We start from the raw sequence: 24,805 nt of genomic DNA, 5'->3' as shown, positions 1-24,805 counted from the left end.
ATTTGGGCAAGCAAGGAGGGAATAGTGTGGGGACCCTACACTGTTTCCCAGCCCCATCGCACAGGCCCAGAAACTTTTTAGTGATTAATTTTGTTTGGAAGAGAAGAGCTCCACTGCCCCTTGCCCTTCTCATTTCCATTGGCCATGTTCCCCCATGAAAGTCACCATGCAGGAGCTGGGGGACTTTGCACTGAGGCAGTCACCCATTTGGGGCAGGACATCCGTTTGGTGCTTCCCATGCCTTCCTCTCAGAGATTATTTGATGGACAAACATAGGGGAACCTGGCAACCCTGACACTTCATAGCAATATAATTTCTTTTACACATTTTCATTGGGCTCATCCTCTTAACTACCTGGCGCTACTGCCCTGAGGATGGGATGTGCCAGGCAAGATGATACCGAGGTATTACTAAACTTAGATTTTGAGTTGTTACCAGATTTAAAGGGGAGGATGAATGATTAGAGGTAATAAACAGACAATAGGCAACTGAACTGTCCCAAAGTGTCCTGTGGAAATGTGTATATTTTGGGCCAAAAACCACAAGGAGGCTGGTCATGAAGTACAATAAAAAGCCAGATTTAAGCTGTGATGCTCCAGTGCATTCAGATAAACCACCATAAACCATCTGGTGGCCGTAGTGGCAAGTTACAGTTTCACTGTCGTTTGACCAGAGATTAGTTTTCAAAGCCAGCAACAACCCGAGAGCCGCAGCGTGGGACCAGTGGGGTGAAGCTGGTAATCCCACTGGTCTTGGTGGGCACAGCGAAGGGCAGAGAGGCTTGCCCTGCACCAGGACTTTTTGAGCAAGACAACATCTGGTGTGAAATGCTGCAGGATTACAGCTTCTAAATAAAGCCAGGGAGCTGTACCTGTTGCTGCCTGGGGTCAGCAGGCTCTGCTTTAAGCTGTCTGACACCGAGCTGCTATGCTCATCTACCTAAACATATCCAGTATTTGTTCTCTGCTTCACACTATCCCATTATTTGATGAGAAATAATGTCCTGTGGGTTTGCCAGGGAGTGACCACATGGCAGGGAGGATTGAATTGCTGTGACTGGCCCTTGGGGCAAACACGTTGACATAAGAGAGTTTGGACCGAGTATAGACAAGGAAGAACCGAGCCCTAAGGACATAGAAATAATGTGATTATTCTTCCTGCACCCAGCAGTTGAGTATCAGTTAGGTCATTTGTGAGGTGAAACCCATTCTCTCTTTAGCTGTATTGCCCCTGTATTTTGCAGCCCTGAGGATGGCGGGATTCCAGCTGCAGGGTAAAGAGAGGCAAAGCTTCCCTCCAAACCCAAAACCACCGTAAAGACCATTAGCAATGTCTCAGCAGTGGGGTTTCTGCAGTGCCACACAGCACATCTGCAGGCAATGGCGGGTGGGTCAGGTTCCTCTCCTTACCTGTAACACCCATGCTCAGGTTTCACGGCGGGGTCATCTGGTTTTGCTCAACGCATTCGTATGTGAAGATTGAAGACCTCTTAATTTCTATTGTATCAATGGCAGATGCATTGCATTGGGAATTTGGGAGTGGAAGGAATTCCGCTCCACACCCTCAGCACCTATGGATCAACTGAAGGTTGTTGCTGAGGCTGAGGGACACACGCTTGACAGCTCTGATTTACAGGGATGATCATATCTGTCTGACATTTACTTAGGGATATAAACCACAGCAGTTTTCCAGACCCTCTCTTGGTTTCATCAAACTTTGAAGCTCATGAGGAAAGTCCTTTAAGGCAGGACTCCATCAGCAGAGCGCGGATTATTTCTTTGCTTCTTTCTTTTTTAATAAAAAGGGTAATAACAAATAGTTATTTTTGAAAAGTTACATTTGTGAAGGCATAGCCTGCTTTTGTATGTTTTTAAGCATCTTTATCAATAGCTGAAAGCAGAGCTCCATTTGAGATTGTCTGTGGACAAAAAAAATATGAACACAGACGGATGAATCCTCTCCCTGTACTGATAACGGCTACAAACTCACAGGCTGTTCACATTGCCCAATGATACAGGCTTAAGAAAACGTACATTAATATTTAATTACTTTATCCAAAGCGTAAAAGCTTCAACAGAGGAGAGTCCTATTTCAGAAGGAGCATAGCCTGGATGTATGAACTCTCCACACAAGTAATGGGCCAAGATAAGAAAACAAAATGCCACATGAAGAAACTTTTGGGCTGGCTGACAAGAAGTATGCCCAAGTTCTTTGAAACGGTCCGAGGTTTTCCCCAGCTTCCACCCAGGGGCTGGTTCGAGCCCCTGGGGAGAGCAGCCTGCTCAAAGTGAGTGATGAAGCGTGAGGTGGGTGAAAGTAGCGGTGACTACTTATACACTGACAGTGTGCTGTACATTAAAGGTGAGAGAAAAGAATCCTTAAAAGACTGGGGAAAGGGAGGGGGGGAAAGCAGAATTTAATAAACCGGACTGAAGAAAATAAACTGTGAAATGTCCTAGCAGGATCCAACATGCGGCTGGGACATTCAGCATGTCCCTGACAAGGGGACGACTCCTTACAGACAAGCGCCTGCAAGAAGGTCCCTGCGCCTGGCACATCTGGTGAGGCGGGACTGGTGGTCCCTCAACACGAGGGCCGGGGGTGGCAGAACGAAGCTCCGCGTGGGAGAGCGTGCCTCTTGCTCTCGACGAGGGTCTTCCACCATGTTTTTGTCAAGAAAGCTCTCCCAGCTGCCACAGTGCCTGGAGGGGTGCAGCTTTCACAGAGACACCCGCAGCACCCCGCTCCATGCACAGGAGCATCCTGCCGCTGCAGCACAGTTGCTTGTTTTGCTGGTTTTGGGGAAAGCCAGTTTGCAGCTCGATGGCATGGGACGTGGAGCGTCAGGCTCGGTGAATGTCGAAGACCTGAGACCACGGCTCAAATGTCGCTTTCGGGAGAAAGCCGGGCAGGCGGAGCAGCGGCTGCAGCCCACACGGCTTCCTCTCGCCTGCAGGAAGGAGGCTGGGTACCAGCTGCTAAGCAAGAAAGCAAGTGGAAAACTGTGACCTATAGGAAACTATGTGAGGCACGTCTGGTCTCTGAAGACTACAGATGAGCTGGCGATACGAACACTGCAAACAGATGCTAAATTGATTGGAAATTATTTTGGCGGAAAGCCATAGCTGGAGAAGGAGCCCTGGTAGGAAGACAAATTGATGCAAAACGCGTTTTGAAGTCTCAGATCTCGCTGGTTTTGAGAAAACAGTGACCTGTTCTCTCTTCGACATTGCTGCAGGGCTTTGCACAGGCCACACACCAGCGCGTCTTGCCAAAAGCAGCGAGGTACACACTCAGAAAACGGCTGAATGCTGCTGGCTGGCACCAGGACCCGCTGGGGGCCCTGACAGGGAAGCAGCATCTCAGGGACTCCTTGATTGACAGCTCCGGAAGGACATGAGTATCACCAATTTCAGCTCCTCCTGCTGCAGGTGAAAATCCAGCACTAATGACGATGCCTTGCTAAAGTGGTGGGTAAACAGCAAAACATCCTGGGGAAATTTTAACGGATCTAGCAAGCTGAAACACCAGCCAAGTAGTACAGGCTGGTAAAAGGAGAAGGTTGGGGGAATGTAAGAACACAATGAAACTTAGGAAAGCCTTTTTCCCTAATCCCCAAAGTCGGGCGTTGAGCCTGCACTGCCGTCACTGCAGCTTCTCTGGGAACCATCCCCTCACAGGGCAGGGAAGGGAAGCTGGAAGCTAAGGCTGATGTGGGTTTTTTTTAATGATAACACACAAGAAGAAACAAATCTAAAATCTGTTAAGACACAGAAGAGGAGGAATAAATATCTGCTAATTTAGAAATACACTTTGGTTAATGTACTGAAACATTTGGAAAAAATACATGGTAACATCTTGGACGAAATTGTCCACGAGGACAGACAGACATGCAGCTTGGTTGCACTAATGTGTGGAAGTTTCTGGTGTACTGCAACATCTCCTGCACTTCCTTTTGTCAGTCCTAACACTCGTGCTTGACTCTTAGTCTACTAGTCCCACAATGATAAAGAAAACTTTTCTCCTCATGGCTCCAATTTGGGGAACAGTTTTGTGCAAACGCATTAAACTTCTGTTCGAAACCTGTGCTCCGTCCAGGCTGTAGCACTGAATTATGGCCCCATATTCTGCATTTCAACAGCTTCGTATTTCCCACAGGGCAGCAAAACTGCATGCCAGCCCCACACTGCCCTCAGCGTAGCAGGGTTCCCAGCTGGGCTAAGAGTAACCAACCCGGTAAAGGCTTCACTCTGCCTGGTTCCATTAGTCAAAGCTTCGGTGCTGTGACCTTGCGTTGCCTTTCCTGCTCAACTTCAGAAAACAGTCTTTTTCCATATAGGAGAATCCCAAGAAAAAATTATTTATAGATAATTTGGTCATTGTTGAATCTTTAACGTGTCGTCTTTGAGCTTCCCATTTTAACAGCAGCATCTGTATGTTCCTATAAACCCCACACGTTCAGCACACCATTTTTTATTTTGAACCACGGATCTAGATTCCTTTAGGGACAGGGGTGGGGACAGGAATTTAGCGGCCGCTATCACAGCCCATGACCTTTACCAACAAACATCACAAACTCCGTCAAAGCTTTAGCTGGGCCTCTTTCTGCAATTCATCTGGGATCCCGTAATGGCAACAGGTTTGCTTTTTTTAAACCAGTGGAGGTTACGGTGAGGAGACACTTGCCCAGGAGATCTCTTTTTGTGCACGGGGTTTCTATTAGTGTACGTCTGTGCAGTGCTGCTGCGCTGCATTTGGCTATTCAGGAGAGCAGAGTATTTTATGGAGGTGACTCCAAGGACTCACGCTGGCAGACAGTCCCTCCGCACAGCCACAGACCTCCTCGTCACAGCCACCACATTCTGCTTCTCCTTTTAACGCCCATCTCTGTGTACATCCTCTTGGTTTCGGTGTGAAGAGCGGCAGGTGTCTGGTACAGCACACCACAGTGGAGATACCAACACCAGAAGCGCCCACGCTGCGTGGGACTGAGCTCTGCCCCAGCAGCAGCCCCAGCCAACCGCCACATGTAACAGCACGGCTTAGGAGGAGCTGCCAGGCAATGGAGTGAACTGGGCTCACTGGTTCATTGCAGCACAGCTGACACTTCAGGAGAGCCACCAAAGGAGAAAAAAGAGAGATGTTACACCCACACTAAGTAAGGAACATTAGTCTTCATCTGCACCTCAAGATGACCACACAGATTTCAAAGACTTCAGAAACTCCGACAGAAGAGACTGAAGTCCAGGCAAAAGGGCATATAATATACCAAATTTTTAAAAATGAATTCTTCTCACACTGCCAGGCTGGCTTTTGTAACTACAGACTTCACACATTTAGACTGGCCAAGGACCCACAACCACATGCCAGACACAGCTTTTATTCTCGTAATCAAAACAGGCTCCATGTGTGTTAACATTCTTCTTACAAAGATACATACAGGTAGTTTCTATGAACCAGAAACATACTGTTTTCGACTGTTCACACAGTACCTAGAACAGATGCAGTCCTGAAGAGCACTTTAGGCCCCCTACTGTAATAAAAGAAACAAAATCCATGTGAGGAGAAAGTGAGATTTTAAAACATGCTTATTTAAAATAAGTTTATTATAATGAAATAATATAAAAGTCTGACAAAGGTCTTAACAATGCTCCAAAAAGAAAAGAGACAGATGCTGTATGATTTGAGAGATGATGCTGACCGGAAACTTCGAAGTATTTCAAGCCCGAACTGCTTATGCCAGCACAATTTGTGCAATGCTTACACTGGAAGGGGTGATTCTGGGGGCACAAACAAGCCCTTAGAAAGAAGTAAATTTAAAGTGTGAGGCAATATACCTTCCCTTCATTTTACACATATGTATGTAATATATTTCAGCATGTGTAAGTAAGGCTTGGAGTAAGCTCTACTTGACATTGACAAAATGTATGCCCAAAATTGTCTTGAAAAAAAGAAAGAGAATAAAAAAGGAAACCACAAAAGCAAGTTGCTTTGGTTTTCAGTTTAGTCACCATATTTTGGAATGCAATTTACTTGTTGAGTTTAGTTTCAAGTAGACATAAATCTCAAACTTTCAAGATGGCTTTAAATAAAGGAATTAGAGAGTAAGTTTTTGACCGCCTGAATGCTGCAATGCAAAATAAACAGTGTTAAGCAAAAATCAGGATATGACAACAATGAAATTTCATATATTAAAAAAAACCCCAACCAACCTTTAGCACATCTGGAGTATCTGGGGGGAGAAATAACATACCAAGAAAGGGATATTAAAAATGATCTTCAAAATGTGATCTTTGACTAAGTGCATGCTAGCGGAAGGGTAAGCATGTGTTTAAGCGAAGCACATACACACCTACGTCCTAACTTCAAAGCAAGTGCTTAAATCCTTGTGTGAACTGTGAGCAGGATCAGCTACTGCCTGGGCCTGCTCAGGGCCAGTAACTCTGCTATGATACCCCTTCTGCACAAGGGTGATTTCATATTGCTCGGAGCATGCAGTAGTTTGCAGCGTTTGTTCACCAAGGGGCTACAGAAGGTAGAAGGCATGAATTCAGTTATCCCTGCCCACCCCCACCCCGTTGGTTTTTTCTTTTTTTTTTTTTTTTTTTTTTAATCAGTACTATGCAGGCAAGAGAACAGAAATAAGTCAATTAAAAAAAATAAATCTGTGTGTTTTCACTCAAGAGGTAGAATTGCCAATTTTGAAGTGTCCTGATTTAAATTCCATCAGTGAAATTAAAAGTTCAAAGCGGCGTGGTTTTCCTGCAAAATATGTCAAACCAAGGACAAACTTCAGAGAAAAGCAGCAGCACATTCTCCATCTGACTGTACGTTTGGTTGCCTGCCAAACTAGTCAGGTCTGATCGTCCAAGTTTACATTTTTATCACTTACAAAACTTCCTGCTTTGTGCTCTTATAGAGAGATGCTTCAATTTGACTGCAACAGCTCTGGCAGCAAGGAAGCTGAGGATGGAAGGAAAGGAAGGGGTGGTGACCAGGTGAGGGAAGCTGGGAAGTTAGCCACATAGGAACACGCTAATGATCTTTTCTGGTGTCTAAAAGGCATTTTAGGGTTCCCTAAAGCTTTTCACAAAAGCTGAATTGATAATGAAAAGAAAGGGTTAGGAGGCCCAGCATATGGACATACGTAACACTGTTTTCTATAATGGTCCACATCCCTTTGCCAAAGTACGCTGCAAATAACTGGAGCACGTTTTGGGCATACTTTTTACATGTCCAGCCAACCGAGTGACACTTTTCAAACTATGAAACATTTTTAAAGCAAACAGCTGTAACCTAAGTCCTGATGATGCTTTACAAAAAGCTTGCAAGTGAAGGTATATGGCCCTTAACTTTAAGTGCATCTGTTAAAGGGGGAGACCCACATTACAAGAGTGTCCACATGGGATGTTTCAATGACTCCTTAAGTTTACGCTAAAGCACTTGAGTATCCAGTTCATATTATACAATTTTCATGTCACAAAACTTCAATATGCAACTGAGTGTGATGTCTTAAAATAGCAGAGGGGGCTCCAGAACATAGTTTGTTTTAAAAAAAACCCAACAAAATAAATAAAATAAATAAAAGCCTCCCATTGCTAAGCAGAACTCGACTGAAATTATTTGAGAGCTCTGCTCTAATGCCAACAGCACTATATTACAAAGGTGAGTTTATGATCTCTATTCAAATATGCTGACAGCCATTATTCAGTACTAGATAGCACTTCTATCAGATTGCTTTGGGATTTACCATGTCTCAGCAAGGATGTGCACTGGATAGACGCCGTCAGTGTCATATGCTGTTTCAGAGCTCTATGCTCAGCTATACTAATTTCACAAAAAGCAGCCTTGTTCCCCTAGAGTAAGGCTGTGATTACTCTTATTTTGCCATGGCTAAGTAAAATCCCTGAGAATATGCAACTGTTAGACATTGAAGGAAATGGCCGAAAGCATTTCTCAAGAAAAGGGACGCAAAACTTTAGACTAGTGCGGTTTAAGAAACCAAAGCAGTTCATGTAAAGTATACAGAGCAAGGGTGCTGTTATCTAAGAGTCATATGGACCTCTATCAGCATCCAGGTCAGTTGTTCATAAATGTCAGCCATTAAAAAAAACCCAGAACAACACTAACCAATCAACGAACCAAACATATCAAACAGAAAGCACCAACCTTCTCTCCAATTCTAAATTTGAAGGCCAAAAGTTAATTGCTTGTTCTCTACAATTATTAAAAACAAAAGCAATCCTCTCTGCTTGCCAAACTGACATCCCAAGAAAAGAAAGAAGTGAATCGTCTAGCAGCGTATTTGTTTCCACTTGGTCATCTAGTCTACCGCATCCTTGGAGGTGTAACTCGGGAGTTTGGCTCTGCAACGTGCTGCATGGGTTTCCTTCTCAGTGGTGGTTTGACTGGAGAGGCAGCTTTTGTTAGTCTTAGAAGTGCTCAACACCCTGCAACAGCAGTGCATGGTGAAGTACAAGTTTTCAAGGCAAGGAGACCTTGCTCAACTCCTTTACAAGTCCCCTATTCAACAACAAGCACACAGGGGTCTCCTAAGAACATTCTCAGAAAGACCAACTTTACAGAGAAGAGCAAGACAAGAAAGCCTGCTCTGAGGCAGGATGCCATGCTGATCACAGGATATGCAACGTGGACCGCTCTCTATTTGGTAGAAGAAAGAACAATGGTAGAAGTTAGTAATTGCTGAAGCTAATGGCCCAATGAAGCTGTTAAGTTCTCTGCTTACAAAATAAAGCCTCCTTACTTTTTGCGTCAAACGTTGGGTCTGATGCACTACTAACAAACCACTGTTTCTCCTGCTAGTTAAAAAACCAAACCAAACCAAACAAACAGAAAAGTCAAAAATAAATCTAAGACTAAGTGCTGAATACACTTTCCTGCTACTGTAAAAGCTTAGAGCAAAAAGGGAAGCCAACTTTCTTCATAATCTTCACAGGTAATTTCTAGAGAAGAGGGATCTCTTCCTGCTCTTTCCATAGCCCCAGCTGATATTTTGTGGAAACGTGGTCTCCATTACCTTTCCAGAGCACACAGCTAGGAACTGTTCAGTGGAGTTTCCCACATAATAGCCAAAAACCTCAAGGAAACCACGCAGGGTGGAGTTGGTTGTCCTGCTGCAGGGGTGGTTTCTTTCCATTCGTGCTTAGAAGAAGCAGACAGCCAAATCCCAAGGGCTCTCTGCTTCATTTTTAGAGCTGCAAGTAGTGAAATAATTGAATGGAGCTTTGGTCAAAAGTTTTGACTTTGTACTCCAACATAAAGATATAGTGCTTAGATTAAGAAAACCCCAAAACCTAAAACTCCCACATCCTTCTGATTCCATTTGGTGTATGTAGGAGCTACAGGTAGGCACAGGTCAGAGAAGGTGACAGGAACAAGAAAGACACGCTGTTTAAATGCCTAATTACAGTTCTGGTATCTTGCTTTATACACCAGGTGTGACGTTTGGTCTTTTCTTCAAGTATCATATGCTTTTCTTAAAGCTCACAATACTAGGCTCTTTAGAATCAAGTATTCTGTGTGCAGAGAGGTGACGATGCAGGGCAGCAGACCTGCAGTACATTCATTTCACTGACAATGTCGCTTTTAGCCTAGCAAAAGACAGTACTTCTCCCGTGAGTATAATGACACTGAAATTTCTCCTGTATTTATGATGGTTTACTAATTTTAAGTATCTCATTAGCGCAGTCTTCTCTCTTCCTGCACGAGTTAAACTCAACTCTTTGCACAAAGCCATCTGAAGCCCCAGGTCACCACTGAGAGACCCACTTACGCCTTCAATGGGCAGCCAATAATTCACAGACAGCCTTCTAGTCAAAAACACAACTGGGAATTTTGTCCTTAACCATATAGCTAGCTAAAAGGACTGCTTTGTTATTTTTAATAGCAGCAGTGCCAAGGAGCACACTTTTATCTGTATCAGCAAAATGGGAAAAAGGGGAAAATCTTACTTTCTTGATTTCCAGTTGCTTCTACATCATTTCAGACTTTCAAGTTTGTAATTGGCCCAATGTGTATTGGCTCCACGACAAATGCTAGCTTCTCCTACGCTTTACTCATTTCATATCCACTTTCATGAAGTCTCTGCCCATAATGGCAGCCTAGGAAGGACTTCAATAAAATCTGCTTTTTAAACTGCTAGCTGTATTCAATTGAAAAGCAAATATTATGTTTTTGTGTGGATTTGATTTAAGAAAACCCTAAACCCAAAATAGAAAAACCCACCAAGACCTTACTAAACCAGGATGATGGACATGATCTTCAGTTACCATCGTGTGTGTGTGTGATTCGATTGCTCGTGTAAAGCACTGTTGCAATCAGCTGGGCTCTGCCAGTCTGCGCCAGCAAACTTCTTGTGGCCCGCCGGCAGGAACTGACAGGGAGAACGTGGCACATACTCAGAGCTGGTCAGGGAACACGACCCCCAGTTTCAAAGGCTAGCTCCTGGGGATGCTCAGACCACCAACCCACGTGTGCTTCGTGGTGAAGGTCTCTGTAATATTTGGGGAGGTGCTGCATTAAAAAGCTTCAACCCAAATTAAGGGAAAAATACACCACGTACCTTATAAGGTGGCATTTAACCGACCTTCTCTTGCGCTACCGAAGTAACAATATCTGTCACTACCTCTGCCCTCCTACACCGTCGCAGGGAGTGGGCACAGGGCATGGGAGAGCTAGAGGCAGCTTGTCCGTCTTCACATCCTGACCGCTCTGCTGCACGCACAGCTCTCTCCTAAGGTACGGGAGCAAAGGCCAAATTCTGCTCTGTTATTTTTATGAGGTGAAGAGAAGAGGGAGTGCATGGGTAGGAGAGAAACAGTCAAAAACATTCATCACGGACATCGTTATGACCCAAAGAGAAACAGTACCTCTGCATTTAAACACAAAACAAGTGTTAACGAAAAAAATAAAAGTCATACATACCCTTCCCCAAAAACACTCACAACACCCTTCCCACCTGAAAAGCTACAACGAACAGAAATGATGTCCAAAAAAACCCAAAACAAAAGAAATCTTTGTTAACAGACACAGTCCCTGAAGTTTTAAGACACGGTCTTGCTGTAGTCATACCACCTCATCTGACTCCAAACCATGTACTTCATAGAGAGTGTCCAAGATATTTAGCTGCTTTTCCATGGCTGGTAAGTAAATGTTGAGGTCCCTCTGCATTCCTTTGTAAAATGTTTCTTCCTGAGGATCACACTCCTCTACAGACAGAGCTGCCACAAAGTCTTCGTATGTTGGAGCTGCCCTTAAAGCTAACTGGGAGAGGAACCAAAGCTTTTAGATTTGCAAAACAGAACAGGAAAAAAAATGTAACTAAAGCCACAAAAAACTTCTAAGACATCCCTCTTTGCACTTAAGACTGCATAGCTTTAATGTATTTATGTGTACAGGCATATGCCTAAGATTTTTTACTGACAAGGAGGCATATACATATACACACACATATTTATTATCATCTCTCTGTAGATCCCCAGTTTAACACATCTTCAGAGAGGTCTGATGTTTAGGAAGTGACTCAAATACAAACCCTAAATAAAGCAGAGTTTGTTAGGGGGGCTCCCAAGCCAGTGTCACCCCATTTCAACAGTGAAGTCCCATTCCCAAAACAGTCTTTAGAAAGCTTTCCCCAACATTTCTGCTTCTCCCAGTCAAAGGCTCTGTCATGACTGCCTGGATGAGGCTCTTTTTAATTTTATAATTTCAGTGATAATTTCCAGTGACAGACACGAGGGGGAGCTGCCAGACTGGACAAAAATAGACCATTTCCTCTAGCCAATATATTCTGCTTCAACTCCCTGACACGTTCTGCACTAACTCTTCTTGAATGCTCATATCCAAAGACAGATCAATCCTCAAAAAAGCAACCTAAACCCCTCGTTCTTCATTTAATAGTCCTGTGAGACTGCTGAAAAACACATAATGGAAAAAAATGTGCCTGCAAGCATGATCTGTCTGGTTTGGCTCCAGAAAACAGGTTCCACCCTGAAAGCCCAATACTGAACGCAGTGATACCCACAGTCCTCACCCAGAAAATACGGTCTGACAAGGGAATCTATTCGTTTTAATGCTTGTAATTTTTAAATGGTATTTAATTACACATAACATAAGATCACATTAACAACGCCCCCAGCTCTGTCAGCTACCAAGATAATTACTTACCGCAAAGACCCCACGGACAACCCAACCATGGTGCTGCCGTAACGTCTTTCCATAAGCATTGTCTTAAAGGAAGGGGGCAAAAAAAAAAAAAAGTCATTCAAGAGATAAATGTATGGCAATTTTAAGTTTGCATCACAAAGAGGACTTAGAGCTTAGAAACGACCATTTAAGGATATATTCTTGCCACTGGATGGAACTAATGGCTGTTTCTGAGCACCAAAGTTACAACTGAAAGGAGATGACAGATTTGGGATTTATGCATCGGGGTCTCAGCTCTGCTGTCAAATCTCCTTCAACTCATCTATGGCAAGTAAGTATTCTAACAGACAGGAAGGCAAATGTAATTTTTATTTGACTAGCTATGCTTCAAGATTAACACTTCTACTACCTAGTTCTCAGTTCAGTGCAAGTCTGAGAAAATAATATATGGGGTGAAACAATCCTGCAACTTGATGATTAGCTGGCCTCAATCGAGATCGTTAGCTCAGGCATTAACCCAGAACTCTCTCTTTACATCTGAGGGTCAAGTCTCGAGGGCCATTGGAAGAGAAAGCACCGGGCCCGTACTAAAATAATCCTTAGGATTTCTATTGTGAGCGCCCCTGAGTGTAGCCTCTGAGGAAGGCCCTTGCTATGTTCCTAGAAGGCTCCACCTTCATATACAAAGTCAAACATTTTCGAGCCATATTTTCCCAGTCTTAGCTTCTCACTGTCGTCATTTCATATCCCTTCAGTTGAATTTTGAAGTATTTGACATTGTATTATACTTTCCCCGAGCTGTTCACTTTGAAGAAAGAGAACCTCTACATTTTACTCCTTTAGGAAATTTTCTCGAAAGACTGAAGACAGTTATTATTGGAAGAGTGTAAAAAGTTAGTGAAAAACAGCTACAAGTTTTGCTGTACTCCTCATCTATCAGTTTAATGACTGGGGAATGTGGCTTTTCAGGAGTGAGAATCTATGAGAAAAGCACACAGTAATAAGAGCAACAAAACAAGGAGAAAAAGACTATTGTGCGGCAAACAGGACTGACAAGACTATTCTCTGCCTTATCAGCAAATACAGGGGAATTAAAAAACACCAAAAGTTGAAAAGTTTGCTTAGATTTAAATCCCGACTAAAGACAAATCCCGTTAAAAAGCTGTTTGTTCCTCAGAAAATCATAAGAACTAGTGGATATTCCACTTTTTATTTTCATTAGCTTGACATTTGAGGTTGTAGAAAGAGAACATACACCCCAACTTTACTTGAATTCAAATAGCACAGTAACTCCTAAATACGAAACTGTAACAGTAAACCAAAGCTGCACTGTTGACACAGATATGGAAGAGCTTTTCAGGGGGAGAAAGGGAAGGAAGAAGTGAGAAAAAGTCAGCAGCATGGCTCTGCTGCAGACACAGAGCCATTCAAGAAGCAGTTCAGTGCTGAAGCCTTCAGACTCAGAAGGTCAAATAAGTGCCTTGACTTTCTGTGGTTTTAACATCCACATCTGGCAGCAGTGTATTTACAGTCCCACTTCCAAGAGCTGCTTACATACTTTGCTGTAGTAGTTCTTTTTACTAATCCTATAGGACGACTGCTTAGCTGTTTAAAAGAAGCTAAAAAAAAAACCAAACTTTTAAAAACCCCTGTTTTAAAGCTGTTTTAAAGGATTATCATCATAACATTAGACTGCATTCATATAGAGGGTCTTACTCAGGAATAACCAAGTCAAGTCTAAGAGGGGTTTGTATTTTGTTTTATACTTGCTGTGGGCACTAGCCTGACTTGGTAAGCATCAGAAATTGTGAACTTGGAAAAAATTCCTTCTTTTCTGTTACAAACTCCCTTCTAACTGATACAGGCAATTCACAGCCATACTGCCAAAGAGGTGATTTCAAAGAGTGATGGCCAATCTCACAAGGAATAAAAAAAATAAATAAAATAACACAACAGCAACTATAAATTTGGAAGCACTCTTGCTGCAAACCAGTAGAGAAAACGGAATGAGACAAAGCACTTTTTTCCCTAAGATACGATTATCTCCACTGCCAAAAGTACACCAATTAAAGGAATCTTTCCTACTATTAAATCAACATTGACCAGTTATCTAGTAATCTGCCCGAATTGGCCATTTTAAAAAACTGCAGTTTTCAAAAAAGTTATGTCTTGGAGATTACTTGCATCATTAGTCACTGAAGAAAAGAAAACACAGATTCTAAATGAGGAGGAAACTAGCCAAGTATGTAAATTCAGAAGCACGCAAAGAATAAAGCAACTGGCACTTACTCAGAGCTGTTTGGATATTCTTTTCCCCATTCTTCACTTCCGTCAAAAACCCTTTCAAGAACTTCAAGCCTCTGTCAGGATGAACCCACAAAATAAAAAGAAACCAAGTTTATAACAAAGTAACCCAAAGTATAACAAAGCCCCCAAAGTTGCAATACAACTCAGAAGTGCAATAAAACTCAGAATTAAGATGGCATTTTCAATGTGAATAAAAAAATGCAGCCACCTCATCCACCCTTTCTCCTAGCCCAAGGAGAAACACCTTGCTAAAACATTTCTGCTGCAGCCTGAAATCACCTGCCTAATGTTCTGGCCCAGCAGGAGCAGTCACTCACTGTTAACTTCACTTTTATGGGAAAAAAGGTCGCCTGTGATTGCTTTTTCAGGCCTTTTGGCAAAGTTGTGGTGATATAACCACAGATAATACATTAATCTTGATCCTAGCCAGTTTGGATTGACGGAGCCTGGGGAAAGTAACCAGTTTGCTCCGTGTACATAAGCTTGCACTGGTGAAAGGCCCCTCATTCCACTTTAGCGGTTCATAGTGTAAGTAGATACAAGGCTGTTACCTTTTCAGCCACAGGAGAGCCTCTGTAGCAGAGTTTCTAACTTGTGCTACGCCGGCATTCACTTCGTGGAGCACAATCTTCTGAAGGGTATCAAACTCTTCTTTGTTGGTTATAAATTTCTGGTTTATTTTCTGGAAGGAAAACAAGAGGCAAAGTTTTAGGCTTTTATGACCAGTGGCCTGTTCTATAAATACCACCTATTTACCAGGACTCTTCCCTGCAAAGGGATATCACAGATCCCCAACCACATCACATGCTCCCACGGCACGGCTGTCCTGCCACACTGGGCACACCTTCCCAGGGCACAACCCCAGACACATCTGGCTAGCCAGCTGGCTAAGGCAACCAAAAAAAGAGCATCTTGGTCAAAGACTTGCATGAAACCTACCATTTCTGTCTGACAAAATGCTTTAGGTTCACATGACATCCTCTACACTGGTGGAAAGGCGTTAACTCAACCTGCTCTCTGAAAAAAGTCCCATTTGCCCCAAGCTTCAAGTAGAAGCAAGATTACCTTCTGACAACTGCTAAGCTGCACATTCTCAATTACGCTTAGCAGTTGTTGGTATACTTAAGCTTTTATTTTATGCCAAAGTTTGTTATACACAACTCCTTACAAAAATAGGAGGGGAAAATACACAAGGCAGTTAAACAGAGTCATCTTCCGCATTAAAGGAGCAGCTGCCTATCACTTGACAATAAATATTAAATTTTTTTTTAAATAGCACTCTTCCCTCTCGCTATTTTCAGTCTTTCAGTGGCTACCTTCAGCACGATAAGTGCATATCTGCCTTACTTTGCACCAAACAAGTCTGAATGCATGCAATCTTCCTTATCATACACGCAAGAGATATATTTTGCTTTGCTTTTTTTTTTTCTTGAAAGAAGAGCAATGAAAAGCTCACTATGAATACATCTTGTCTCACAAGTAGCACTTCAAGCCTTTTCAGACTCTGAGATAGAAGGACTGTCAGAACGAGAACTGAAGCTGCAGGGTCTGCCCCAACCTGCTGCGAAGCTCCTTCTTTACGCACTAATTTGCTCCTACTTTTTTGAGGTAAGGTGTTTTTTTCCCCCCCGGTTTGTTTTACAGTCTAAAGTCAATATTGCTACCGTCACATCATGACTTACAACCTATTCAGCTCAGAATCAAAGTCACGTTTATGAGGTCTAACAGATGTTTTACTTGGCAGTCACTCAGGTATTTTATAAGTTTGTGCATAACAGTTGGATTTATTTGATTTATGTACTGTAAGAACAGAATTACAGACATTTCAGCATTCCAATCTGACAGATGGTAACATTATCAAATATTAAGTAGCCTTACAGTATTGACCCCTACAACAAAGACTCTTGAGCTTTAGCACCTAAAATAGGTATTTTGGTTAAAAAAACAAACCAAAACTATTAGAAATGAGCTGTTACCTTGATGTTACCCACAAAATCCATTTTAACAGGAGCAAAAACAGTTGGTCCCAGCTTGTCTAGAAAAAAAAAAAAAGGCATCCATATTTTAAAATTGTGTCTTTTTCCAGTCCTCATGTCTTAGTAACGATTAATTTCATTTACTCTCTTAGCGATCCTTCTACGTGGCAGGAGTATACCAAATGAATGACATAAACCAAAGTCTGTCTTTGGTGTAGAACCAATCTACCCCAGTACAAGTGTTAAAATACACCGACCTACAATTTGGAAGTCTTCAAAAGGGCGCGTGCTTACAGGGTCCTCACATCTACTGTTAGATTCAGGGGCCAAGCAAGTTGGGGGGGGTTTGCACTGTCTGGAGATAGAAGTCTTTGGAAAAATCAAAGAGCAGCAATAGCTAGTACAGCAGAATGGTGTACCGTCAGCAGTACTAGACATGCAAGGCATTTCACGCCGTTCTTTTGAAGGCAAGAAATTGCTGCTCCAGATATACCCATAGATTTCCAGACAGCTTATACATGGCTCCCACCTAAATGAGAGTGGATCCTCTAAAAAGCAAGAGAGTAAGAAACATCTGGTACCAGTCAAACTGATTCTGCTGACAGCAACTATTTCTACTATATCAATTTAGTGAAGAAACAAATTCTCCAAACTGACTGCTCCACCTTTTCTCACAGCTGGCAGCTGTCAAAAGCAGTCAGATGCGTGCCCAGCATGAAAAGAAAGAGCTCCTTACCCAGAACGGGCACAATTGCATAACACGACTCCAAAAACTCTTCTGTTGGTATGCCCTCCTCCTCCCGAAGTTCAATATCACTGAACCTGGTGTCCAGGACAAGCAGAAGAGATTGTTACCTTAACAACTCCTTCTGTGCAACTTCTAAAGGCAAAGTGACATTTCACACCCACTTCACTTGCATAGAGGTAAAATTTACAGACATGATCCACCATGATGGCTTTTGTTCCACTAGGTTAAAGTAAACAGCTGCAGAAAATACACTTTTGCCGGCATGCAAGCAAGGCCTGTAATTATAACCAAGGAAAAAACCGCCCACTCCACTCTGTACAGACAATTCTACAAAGGGTATCTTCCTCATATACTGTGCTGTACGCAGTCTTGTTAAATAATCTCAGCAAATACAGCTTTACAGACAGAAACGACTTAAAAATGAGTCAATTAAGGGCTTAGAGTTTCAATAATCCTTGTAATTTACATCTGCAACATGTACTACCTATTGCTCATGACACTGAAGAAGGTAGGAGAATCGTTTTCATTTCTGTCTTCCTCACACAGGGTCAATCCACTTAAAGAATTCATTTCCGACTGCAGCAACTTGTGGGCACCAAAGCTTTCTACAGCTTGCAGCTTGTTCTCTCCATCTTCTTCAATGCCTTACATTCATAGGAAACAGAAGAAAAACAAAAATAGAAAAAGAAAACAGCCACACACCCATACTGTTATTCCTTTTCCTTAAGAGGTGTTCTATTTGAAGGAAGGCACTTGGATATCTGTATCATGGAAGTTTAAAAGCTTTCCCTGCTGGCACCATGACCCTCACCACAGTTCCCCTGCTGCCGGGTGCTCAGACTGCCTTTCACCCAGTCCCCTCCCCATTTCTTTTAGCCATACAGACCAAGCACCAGGCTCCAGTGCAGGTGAGCCCACGCATCCTCAGCGAGGACAGTCTTAGTAAAGGAGAGCATTGAAGAAGCGATTGGGTGCAGCAGGGAGTTAGACTCATTTCCTTGAAAGAAAGATTACTTCTGAGATGACTGTAACTTCCCCAGGACTGATAAAGTGGCACAGTGCGTTTTCAAAAGCAAAATAACAACAGTGACTCGTTTGCTCCTTCTGATAAGTAAGTAAACTGGCCGCTAAACTGGCTATTGCTATGATATCAAAGGCTGCTATGTTCTCCCCGATTTTTATGGATGTCTTTAAAGTTTCCCAGAGGAACCACTTGCCTCTTCACTACTGTGGTCTATTTTATGTCTTCTTTGGTGTCAAGTGCATCTGTTTCATATAAACAGAGCATTACATGAGCACCTCCAAAGGAAGCCGAAGTCTTAGACGCCCAAAGAAAGGTCCCATCCCATGCATGGCAAGACCTTCTGACCCCATGGACAACTGCAGAGAACAAGTCAAGAAGCAAAAATTGTATATTTGCAGCATCTGCAGTGTACAAGCCACGGCAACAGCACATCTTGCTGCCACACTGTCAAACTAGCATCCAAGATTTCCCAGGGAACCTTTCTCCCAGGAAGAGAATACTTTCAAATGCCAGTGAGGATTTATAGACCTGAAGCAGAACTGAGCTTCTGGCTGAAGGGATCAAGCTGCAAGGAACTCACTTCCTCCAGGTGAAGCGTGAAAACAAACTTGCAGCTTTCCCTATTACTTGCAGAAGAACCGAATAAGCTGGGTGAAAAAAGAACCACTCACACCCAGTAACAGCAACAAGACTTCAGCCATTCTCCTCAGGGCAGAAAAAAATGGCCTCAGCCACCATTGACTGTGCCTCATTCACAAGCAGAGTGACTCTGCTAAGGAAGTAGAGTTTAAGGGATGTCGCTGATCTGTCCTTCACCAAGACACATGGGCTGGTGAGTAGAGAAACAGTGACTCCAAGTCCACAGTGAATCCACAGGAGTACCACGCATAAAGCCTGGAGTCCTCTGAAACTTCAAACTCAAACACCGTAAGCCCTAAATGACAAACACCAATTTCTTATGGGACTTGAAATGCTTGAGCGTTTTTAAAGACTGACTGGTCTTAATAAAGGGGAGAGGGAAGGAAGAGTGTCTGCCCAGGGTAGAGCTCCTGGGCTCACAGGGAGCACCCAAATACAGCCATCGGCAAGACGGAGTCCCAGGCTGGCTGGCTGAGTCCATCCCATACGGATAGCACTGCACATCCTACTCCACCCTGTACTGCCAGCACAACTCTGCAACTCAGATGTGCGTACCCAAGAGGGGGTAGGCTGTACTCTTTTTTGCACAGGAACAACCTCAGTAGCTAAACGATACCAACAACCTGACTTGAGTTAGTTTGGCTTTAGCACTGTATCCTTGAGGTGTGATGCTAAATGGTGACACATGCGTGTTATTTCTGCAGGGACTTACCACGCTGCACAACACCAGTTACAGACATGGGAAAAACTGCAAAGAGAACCCATGTAGGAGCAAAATAACCATGTTCATTAACTTGGGCTTAAAAACTTCAGCCGATTCACTGACTGCATATGTATGTTTTGGAATAATAGCCAGGCAGAGAAGGTTACTCTTCAAGAATGATACAGTCCATTCAAGAGGATGAGCAGAAATCATACGTTACTTGTATAGACTTATCCAAATTAAGTTCATCAGCCCTTAACAAGATAGCTATGTTGGATGGAATTTTATACTGAATTAGTTCAACAGTGTTTTACTGAAGTCATGCACAAATTTAAGTTTCATGGTATTGCTAAAGTAATGGAAGAAATAAGGTGCTTTCTAGTATACTCTTAGTTGCAGGAAAAGGGTTAATTTTCCATAAAGATTTGTCAGAGCAATCAAGAGTGACTACAAGGTCAAGCCCTCCACAAGACACGCACACAAAGCTTTAATGCCCCCCTTCTGACAGTGCAGCCCTACATACTAGCAGAGGTGCCGGCATTCCCAGCGGAGGGCCTCTGGGAATAATGTGTCTGTCCACAGCTCAAGCAGTGCCCAAGCTCTGCCAGGCTCTATTGTTACGCACGTCAATCAGCATCTAGAGAAGCCCCCACTCATCCCCAAAAGAATTTTTAATTTTCTTCCCCATTCAGACCCAAGTTCGCTATCAACAAGGGCAGGAGCTATGCTGAGAAGACTTGCAAAGGGCAGATATCAGACTAAAATACACTGATATTCCCTCTCATGGGAGCAAGGTATCAGCACTCTCACAGGCAGCCTACACTTCCCTCCATTTACACTTAAAGAGTAAAAATTCTGTATAAAAGACAGTGTGTATATTTACCTGCCAAATCCTCTGCTATGTGATCTTCAACAGAAACATCCCTGCTCCCCTCATTTGTTCCCAGGTTTAAGCATTCCAGACTTTTAATAAGGGTTTGCTCTTGATGGTTAATTTCTGCTTTTACAGAGCCATTTTCACAGGGGTTCAATTCCATCTGCCTGAAGAAAGGGAAAGAATACTGGTTAGTGTATAAAACATTGCTTGGTAAGCTTCTTCCTGTGAAAACACACAAATAACAGCAACAGAAAAATAATTGACTGAAATTATAGGCTGTCACAGGCTGCTCTGAGCAAAAGAACTTGTCTAAAATAATAAAAGGAATAAGGCAGCTCTTTGCAGCAAGTAGGATTAATGATTCAACCTCAGTTTGCAGAGTTTAAATATATTTACAATGACCTTTATTAAAAAGAGACATAATCAAAAAAATACAATTGATTACAAAAAAGGAAATCACAGGCAGATATTGTAGCTAAAAGAATACCCTCTCATTACTACTTTAAAATATATACCCTTGCCACCTACCCCATAAATCATAGCCTGCTCTACATCAACGATCTTATGAGCTCATGGAGTGGAACCCAAAATGTGGGAAAGAGCACTGAAGTGGGTGAGAGCTGGCTGGTGACTGACCGGTAAGTCACCAAGTGGAAGGCTGAGAAAAATAAAAGGGAAAGGGCTGATAAAGAAGAAACATGAAGTGGCGTGAGACAGCTCCCTTTCGTTGCGCTTAATTCCAAATACGCAGCTGAGAGCAATACAATTCTGCCTGCATCCAGTACTAGTAATAGCAGAGTGAAAATACGGGAAGAACAGACACTACCAAAAACAGATTAGAAAGAGACTGACAGTAAAAGACTTCTGTTATACCTTTCCGTTGAGGTGTGACTGGACAAGACAGAGTGCTTTATCTGTAAGATAAATGGGGAGAGGGAATATTCTTTAAAGCAAGAAGACTGTATCATGCTTCTCAAACTTCACATTTTATTAAACCCAGGCTGGAGTCAGCAAAAAAGCTGAAAAGCTAAGCATACGTTCATTTAATTCTCTGACCTGGAGACAGTATACAAACACAAAAAACGTGCTGCATTATTGCACCATTAAAATTTTGGCGGGGGGTAGGGGGGGGAAGAAAACCAAGAGACTTCTTTCAGAAGCTAGCAAGTGCCAAGTGAGACACCATATGGTATGTGGAAAAGAAGAAACAAAGCAGTGAGTTTCCTTTGCAATAATGTTTTCTTTACTTAAGAAAACTGATGCAAAAAAAAAAACAAAACAGAAGAAACGTGAGGCCAGACACCATGAATGGTATGGTGAAGTAATCTCACTTCCCAGATGGCAGTGAAGCATCTACATCCCTACATACACCTTAATCTGCTGTTTGCTAGAGAAGCTCCAGTTTTGCAAACGCAGTTGTGGATCCAGGATTCAAGAAAGTGCCCTTGTCATTAAAAAGATAAGCTCGTCAGCTCCTGTTGGCATACTACCACAGATCCGATGCTGCAGTAGCTTAGAAGAGTAGTAATTGCTGTGAGCTCCCACAATGGACCAACTTGCCATACAGCCAGGGTATTTTGAAACACCACTGTCTGCAGCTGGATCAGGCCCTGAAAGTTAATGCTTAGTAACTTTCACCTACCATTAAAAGCTAAGAAATTGGTTACTGCTTACTAAAAAATGGCCCTACCTCACTTGCAAACCACAAGAAATAGCAGGGTACGCCCAGTGGAGGACTACTAGCTATAATATGGGTAGAAAATGCATTCCCTGCTTCTACAAATGCTACTTTACAAAAGGGCGCCTTACCATCCATGCCAAGACTGAGAGGAAAGGATACGGGCCATTACCTTGTTTGTTCTGAGAACTGCTAAATGTGGGGATCCAGGTGGGGTCTGATGCAACAACTCAGAAGTGAAGGCAGTATTTGCAATCTGCATACATTCTTCAAGAGTCTTCAGGAAGGTGTCACAGGTTGATTTTAACAGAGCTCCCATATCAATCCCACTCTGTGGGAAGAAATCAATTGGAAGACATGGACTCAACCACCGAAGATCAACTTGGAGCTACAACTCCTGTCTACAAATCCCACAGCTGCTACAGTCATAATTTCTGTTTAACGTGAATTAAAGTGCAATGTGTCAGCTGCTCCGAGAACTGGCATTGCATATTACAGGGGCTATGCCCCCTCACAGCATTACCACTCATCAGCCTCTCACTACAAGCTCAGTATGCTTGTGTTTTAAAAGCAACGCCCCTTAGTTGCTTATCTCTGGTGTTAAATGTGTATTAAATACTAAGCCTTGATGTATGGCATTCCGGAAGACACCACTGACAGGAGAAATGAAAAGTAAACAAATTAAATAGATATAGAATGATCTGCAGATAATAATTTCAAAAATCCCATGAAAAAAAATTACTGCAATTGAAAAACAGGCAGAATGAAGTATCACATTGCCACAATACTCTTCATTTCTGCAAAGTGCAGTTATTGATGCTGAAATGCTTTTAGCAATAAATCTTTTCAGTTAAATTGTGGTAAGATCAGCGAAAGCAATTTTTCACCCAGAACCAGGAACTATGGGTTGGATAAACATCCCATTATTTGTTTGTTGTCAAAACCTGTGAGCTGCAAGTTCTAACAGTGTCTTTTAGTCATTTATATACTACATAATTCTTCTGCACTGTCTGTTAATCCACCATAAACAGTTTATCAGGTATCTTTACGAAGATGGTTTGGACAAATGATTAACCTTCAGGTGTTCTGCCTGCCTGTGCTGCACTTGACGACCCAGCTCTCCCATGGGAGGCATCCTGGAACACCACACCAGCTTCTCTAGCAAGTGATGTGCATCCCTCGTTTCTCTCTCAAAGCAAGGGGTAGATCACTGTCATTAGGAGACCCCTCTTAAATCAGGCTTCTTTGGTCAGGAAGATTTGCAAGGTTTGAAACTTTAACTTAAATGAGGCTAACCAGGCAGTTTTTTATAGCAATTTGGGGTTTTTTTTGTGGTCTGCATTGTCTCTTGACCCTTTAAGGGTTTTGGTTGAGAACAGAAGGGAGCAGGATATTAATGATTCAGAGGCAGACAAATGCGCGCTTCTTGCAAGTTATCTTTTTATAAAAAAATCTTTTGCTTTTTTGATCCACTATATACACACGATCACCTCCAGGGATGTTATTATCTAGATCACAGATATCATATCTCATCTCATGACTTGCTACCCCAACACAGGGAGAGTTATTTGCAACAATACAATATTACTCCATTTAAATAAGAACTGTTGCATGGGTACATTATTTCCATTATTTCCCATAAGTTCTCTGCAGAAAGAGGACGCATTATCAAGTAACTGTGAGTGAATACTACACTGGCTAACCATAAGAGTTCACAATGCTCAAGGCTTTACAGACATGGTCCACACCAAAAAACAGCGCTGTACCTCTGGTTCTGATACCCCAGAAATGCTGGCTTCCTTCGTTTTATGCACTTGTTGAACAAGGAGGTTACAGTACAGTCTAAGTTCAGACATTTTAGTCTTCAAGGCTTCTGTGTTTTCAGTGAACTCTAAAAGTGAAACAAAAGAAGAGTTAAACTTACTGTATCCGCCTTGCAGTATACGATTTTGGAAAGCTGCTGAAATAGTATTATCCAATTCAATCAATACTTCCTTATTTCAAAACATTTTCTATCAACTCAAAAAGATGAGCTGGGCTGGCCATAAATTACGCTCCTGACAGGTAAAATACTGTTTCATTATTTGCCATCATAGACAGGAACAGCACATTCCCAGAGAGAATAATGCAGAGAAAAAGCAAGTATACAACACTTGACCTTAACGGGCCTTTTAAATAGGGCAAAACCCCTACATACCATATTTTTTGTTTTCACTAAGTAATTTAAAGTGCAAAGAGTTACACTACGCTGTGAATTAAAAGACTGGGGTTCTGTGTAGAGGTTGGGGTTCTGTGGAGGGAAAAGACACATCCTGTCCAACATAGAGGGATTAATTTAATACATATCCTTGAATTATAGAATCGTAGAGGTTGTAAGGGACCTCTGGAGATCAGCTAGTCCTACTCCCCTGTTCAAAGCAGGCTCAGCCAGAGCACGCTGCTCAGGGGCATGTCTGGTCAGGTTTTGAACACTGACAAGGATGGAGACTCCACAGACTCTCTGTGCAACCTGCTTCAGTGCATCCTCATCCTCACAATATAAACATTTTTGCTTATTTTGCAATGGAGTTGCTTGTATTTAAATTTATGCCCATTTCCTCTTGTCCATTCACTGAGAAGAGTCTGGCTCCATCTTTTTAATGCTGTCCCATCAGATATTTCCTTTAATCATCTTAGTGGCCCTTTGCT

The 24,805-nt window shown here is 42.6% G+C and overlaps 1 protein-coding gene across 3 annotated transcripts in view; it reads right to left on the bottom strand.

Annotated features, from left to right (window-relative positions):
* Positions 1 to 6,585: 6,585 nt before the first annotated feature.
* PLEKHA8 (pleckstrin homology domain containing A8) overlaps positions 6,586 to 24,805 on the bottom strand; it is a 31,135-nt gene continuing 12,915 nt past the window's right edge. For 2 of the 3 annotated variants that reach the window (XM_063325109.1, XM_063325110.1), the window contains exons 4-14: positions 23,884 to 24,008; positions 22,290 to 22,448; positions 21,313 to 21,353; positions 20,446 to 20,603; positions 17,681 to 17,840; positions 17,185 to 17,270; positions 16,449 to 16,507; positions 15,024 to 15,154; positions 14,455 to 14,525; positions 12,187 to 12,248; positions 6,586 to 11,283 (exon numbers count right to left, since the gene is read on the bottom strand). In XM_063325109.1, coding sequence (XP_063181179.1) covers positions 11,086 to 11,283; positions 12,187 to 12,248; positions 14,455 to 14,525; positions 15,024 to 15,154; positions 16,449 to 16,507; positions 17,185 to 17,270; positions 17,681 to 17,840; positions 20,446 to 20,603; positions 21,313 to 21,353; positions 22,290 to 22,448; positions 23,884 to 24,008 — 1,250 coding nt within the window. In that variant the 3' untranslated portion in view covers positions 6,586 to 11,085. The remainder of the gene's footprint in view (positions 11,284 to 12,186; positions 12,249 to 14,454; positions 14,526 to 15,023; positions 15,155 to 16,448; positions 16,508 to 17,184; positions 17,271 to 17,680; positions 17,841 to 20,445; positions 20,604 to 21,312; positions 21,354 to 22,289; positions 22,449 to 23,883; positions 24,009 to 24,805) is intronic. The other variant, XM_063325111.1, reaches the window with a different exon arrangement.

The sequence above is a fragment of the Chroicocephalus ridibundus genome, chromosome 2, assembly GCF_963924245.1.
Source record: "Chroicocephalus ridibundus chromosome 2, bChrRid1.1, whole genome shotgun sequence".
In the NCBI taxonomy this organism is placed as follows: domain Eukaryota; kingdom Metazoa; phylum Chordata; class Aves; order Charadriiformes; family Laridae; genus Chroicocephalus; species Chroicocephalus ridibundus.
This window is presented reverse-complemented; position numbering and strand designations above follow the sequence as displayed.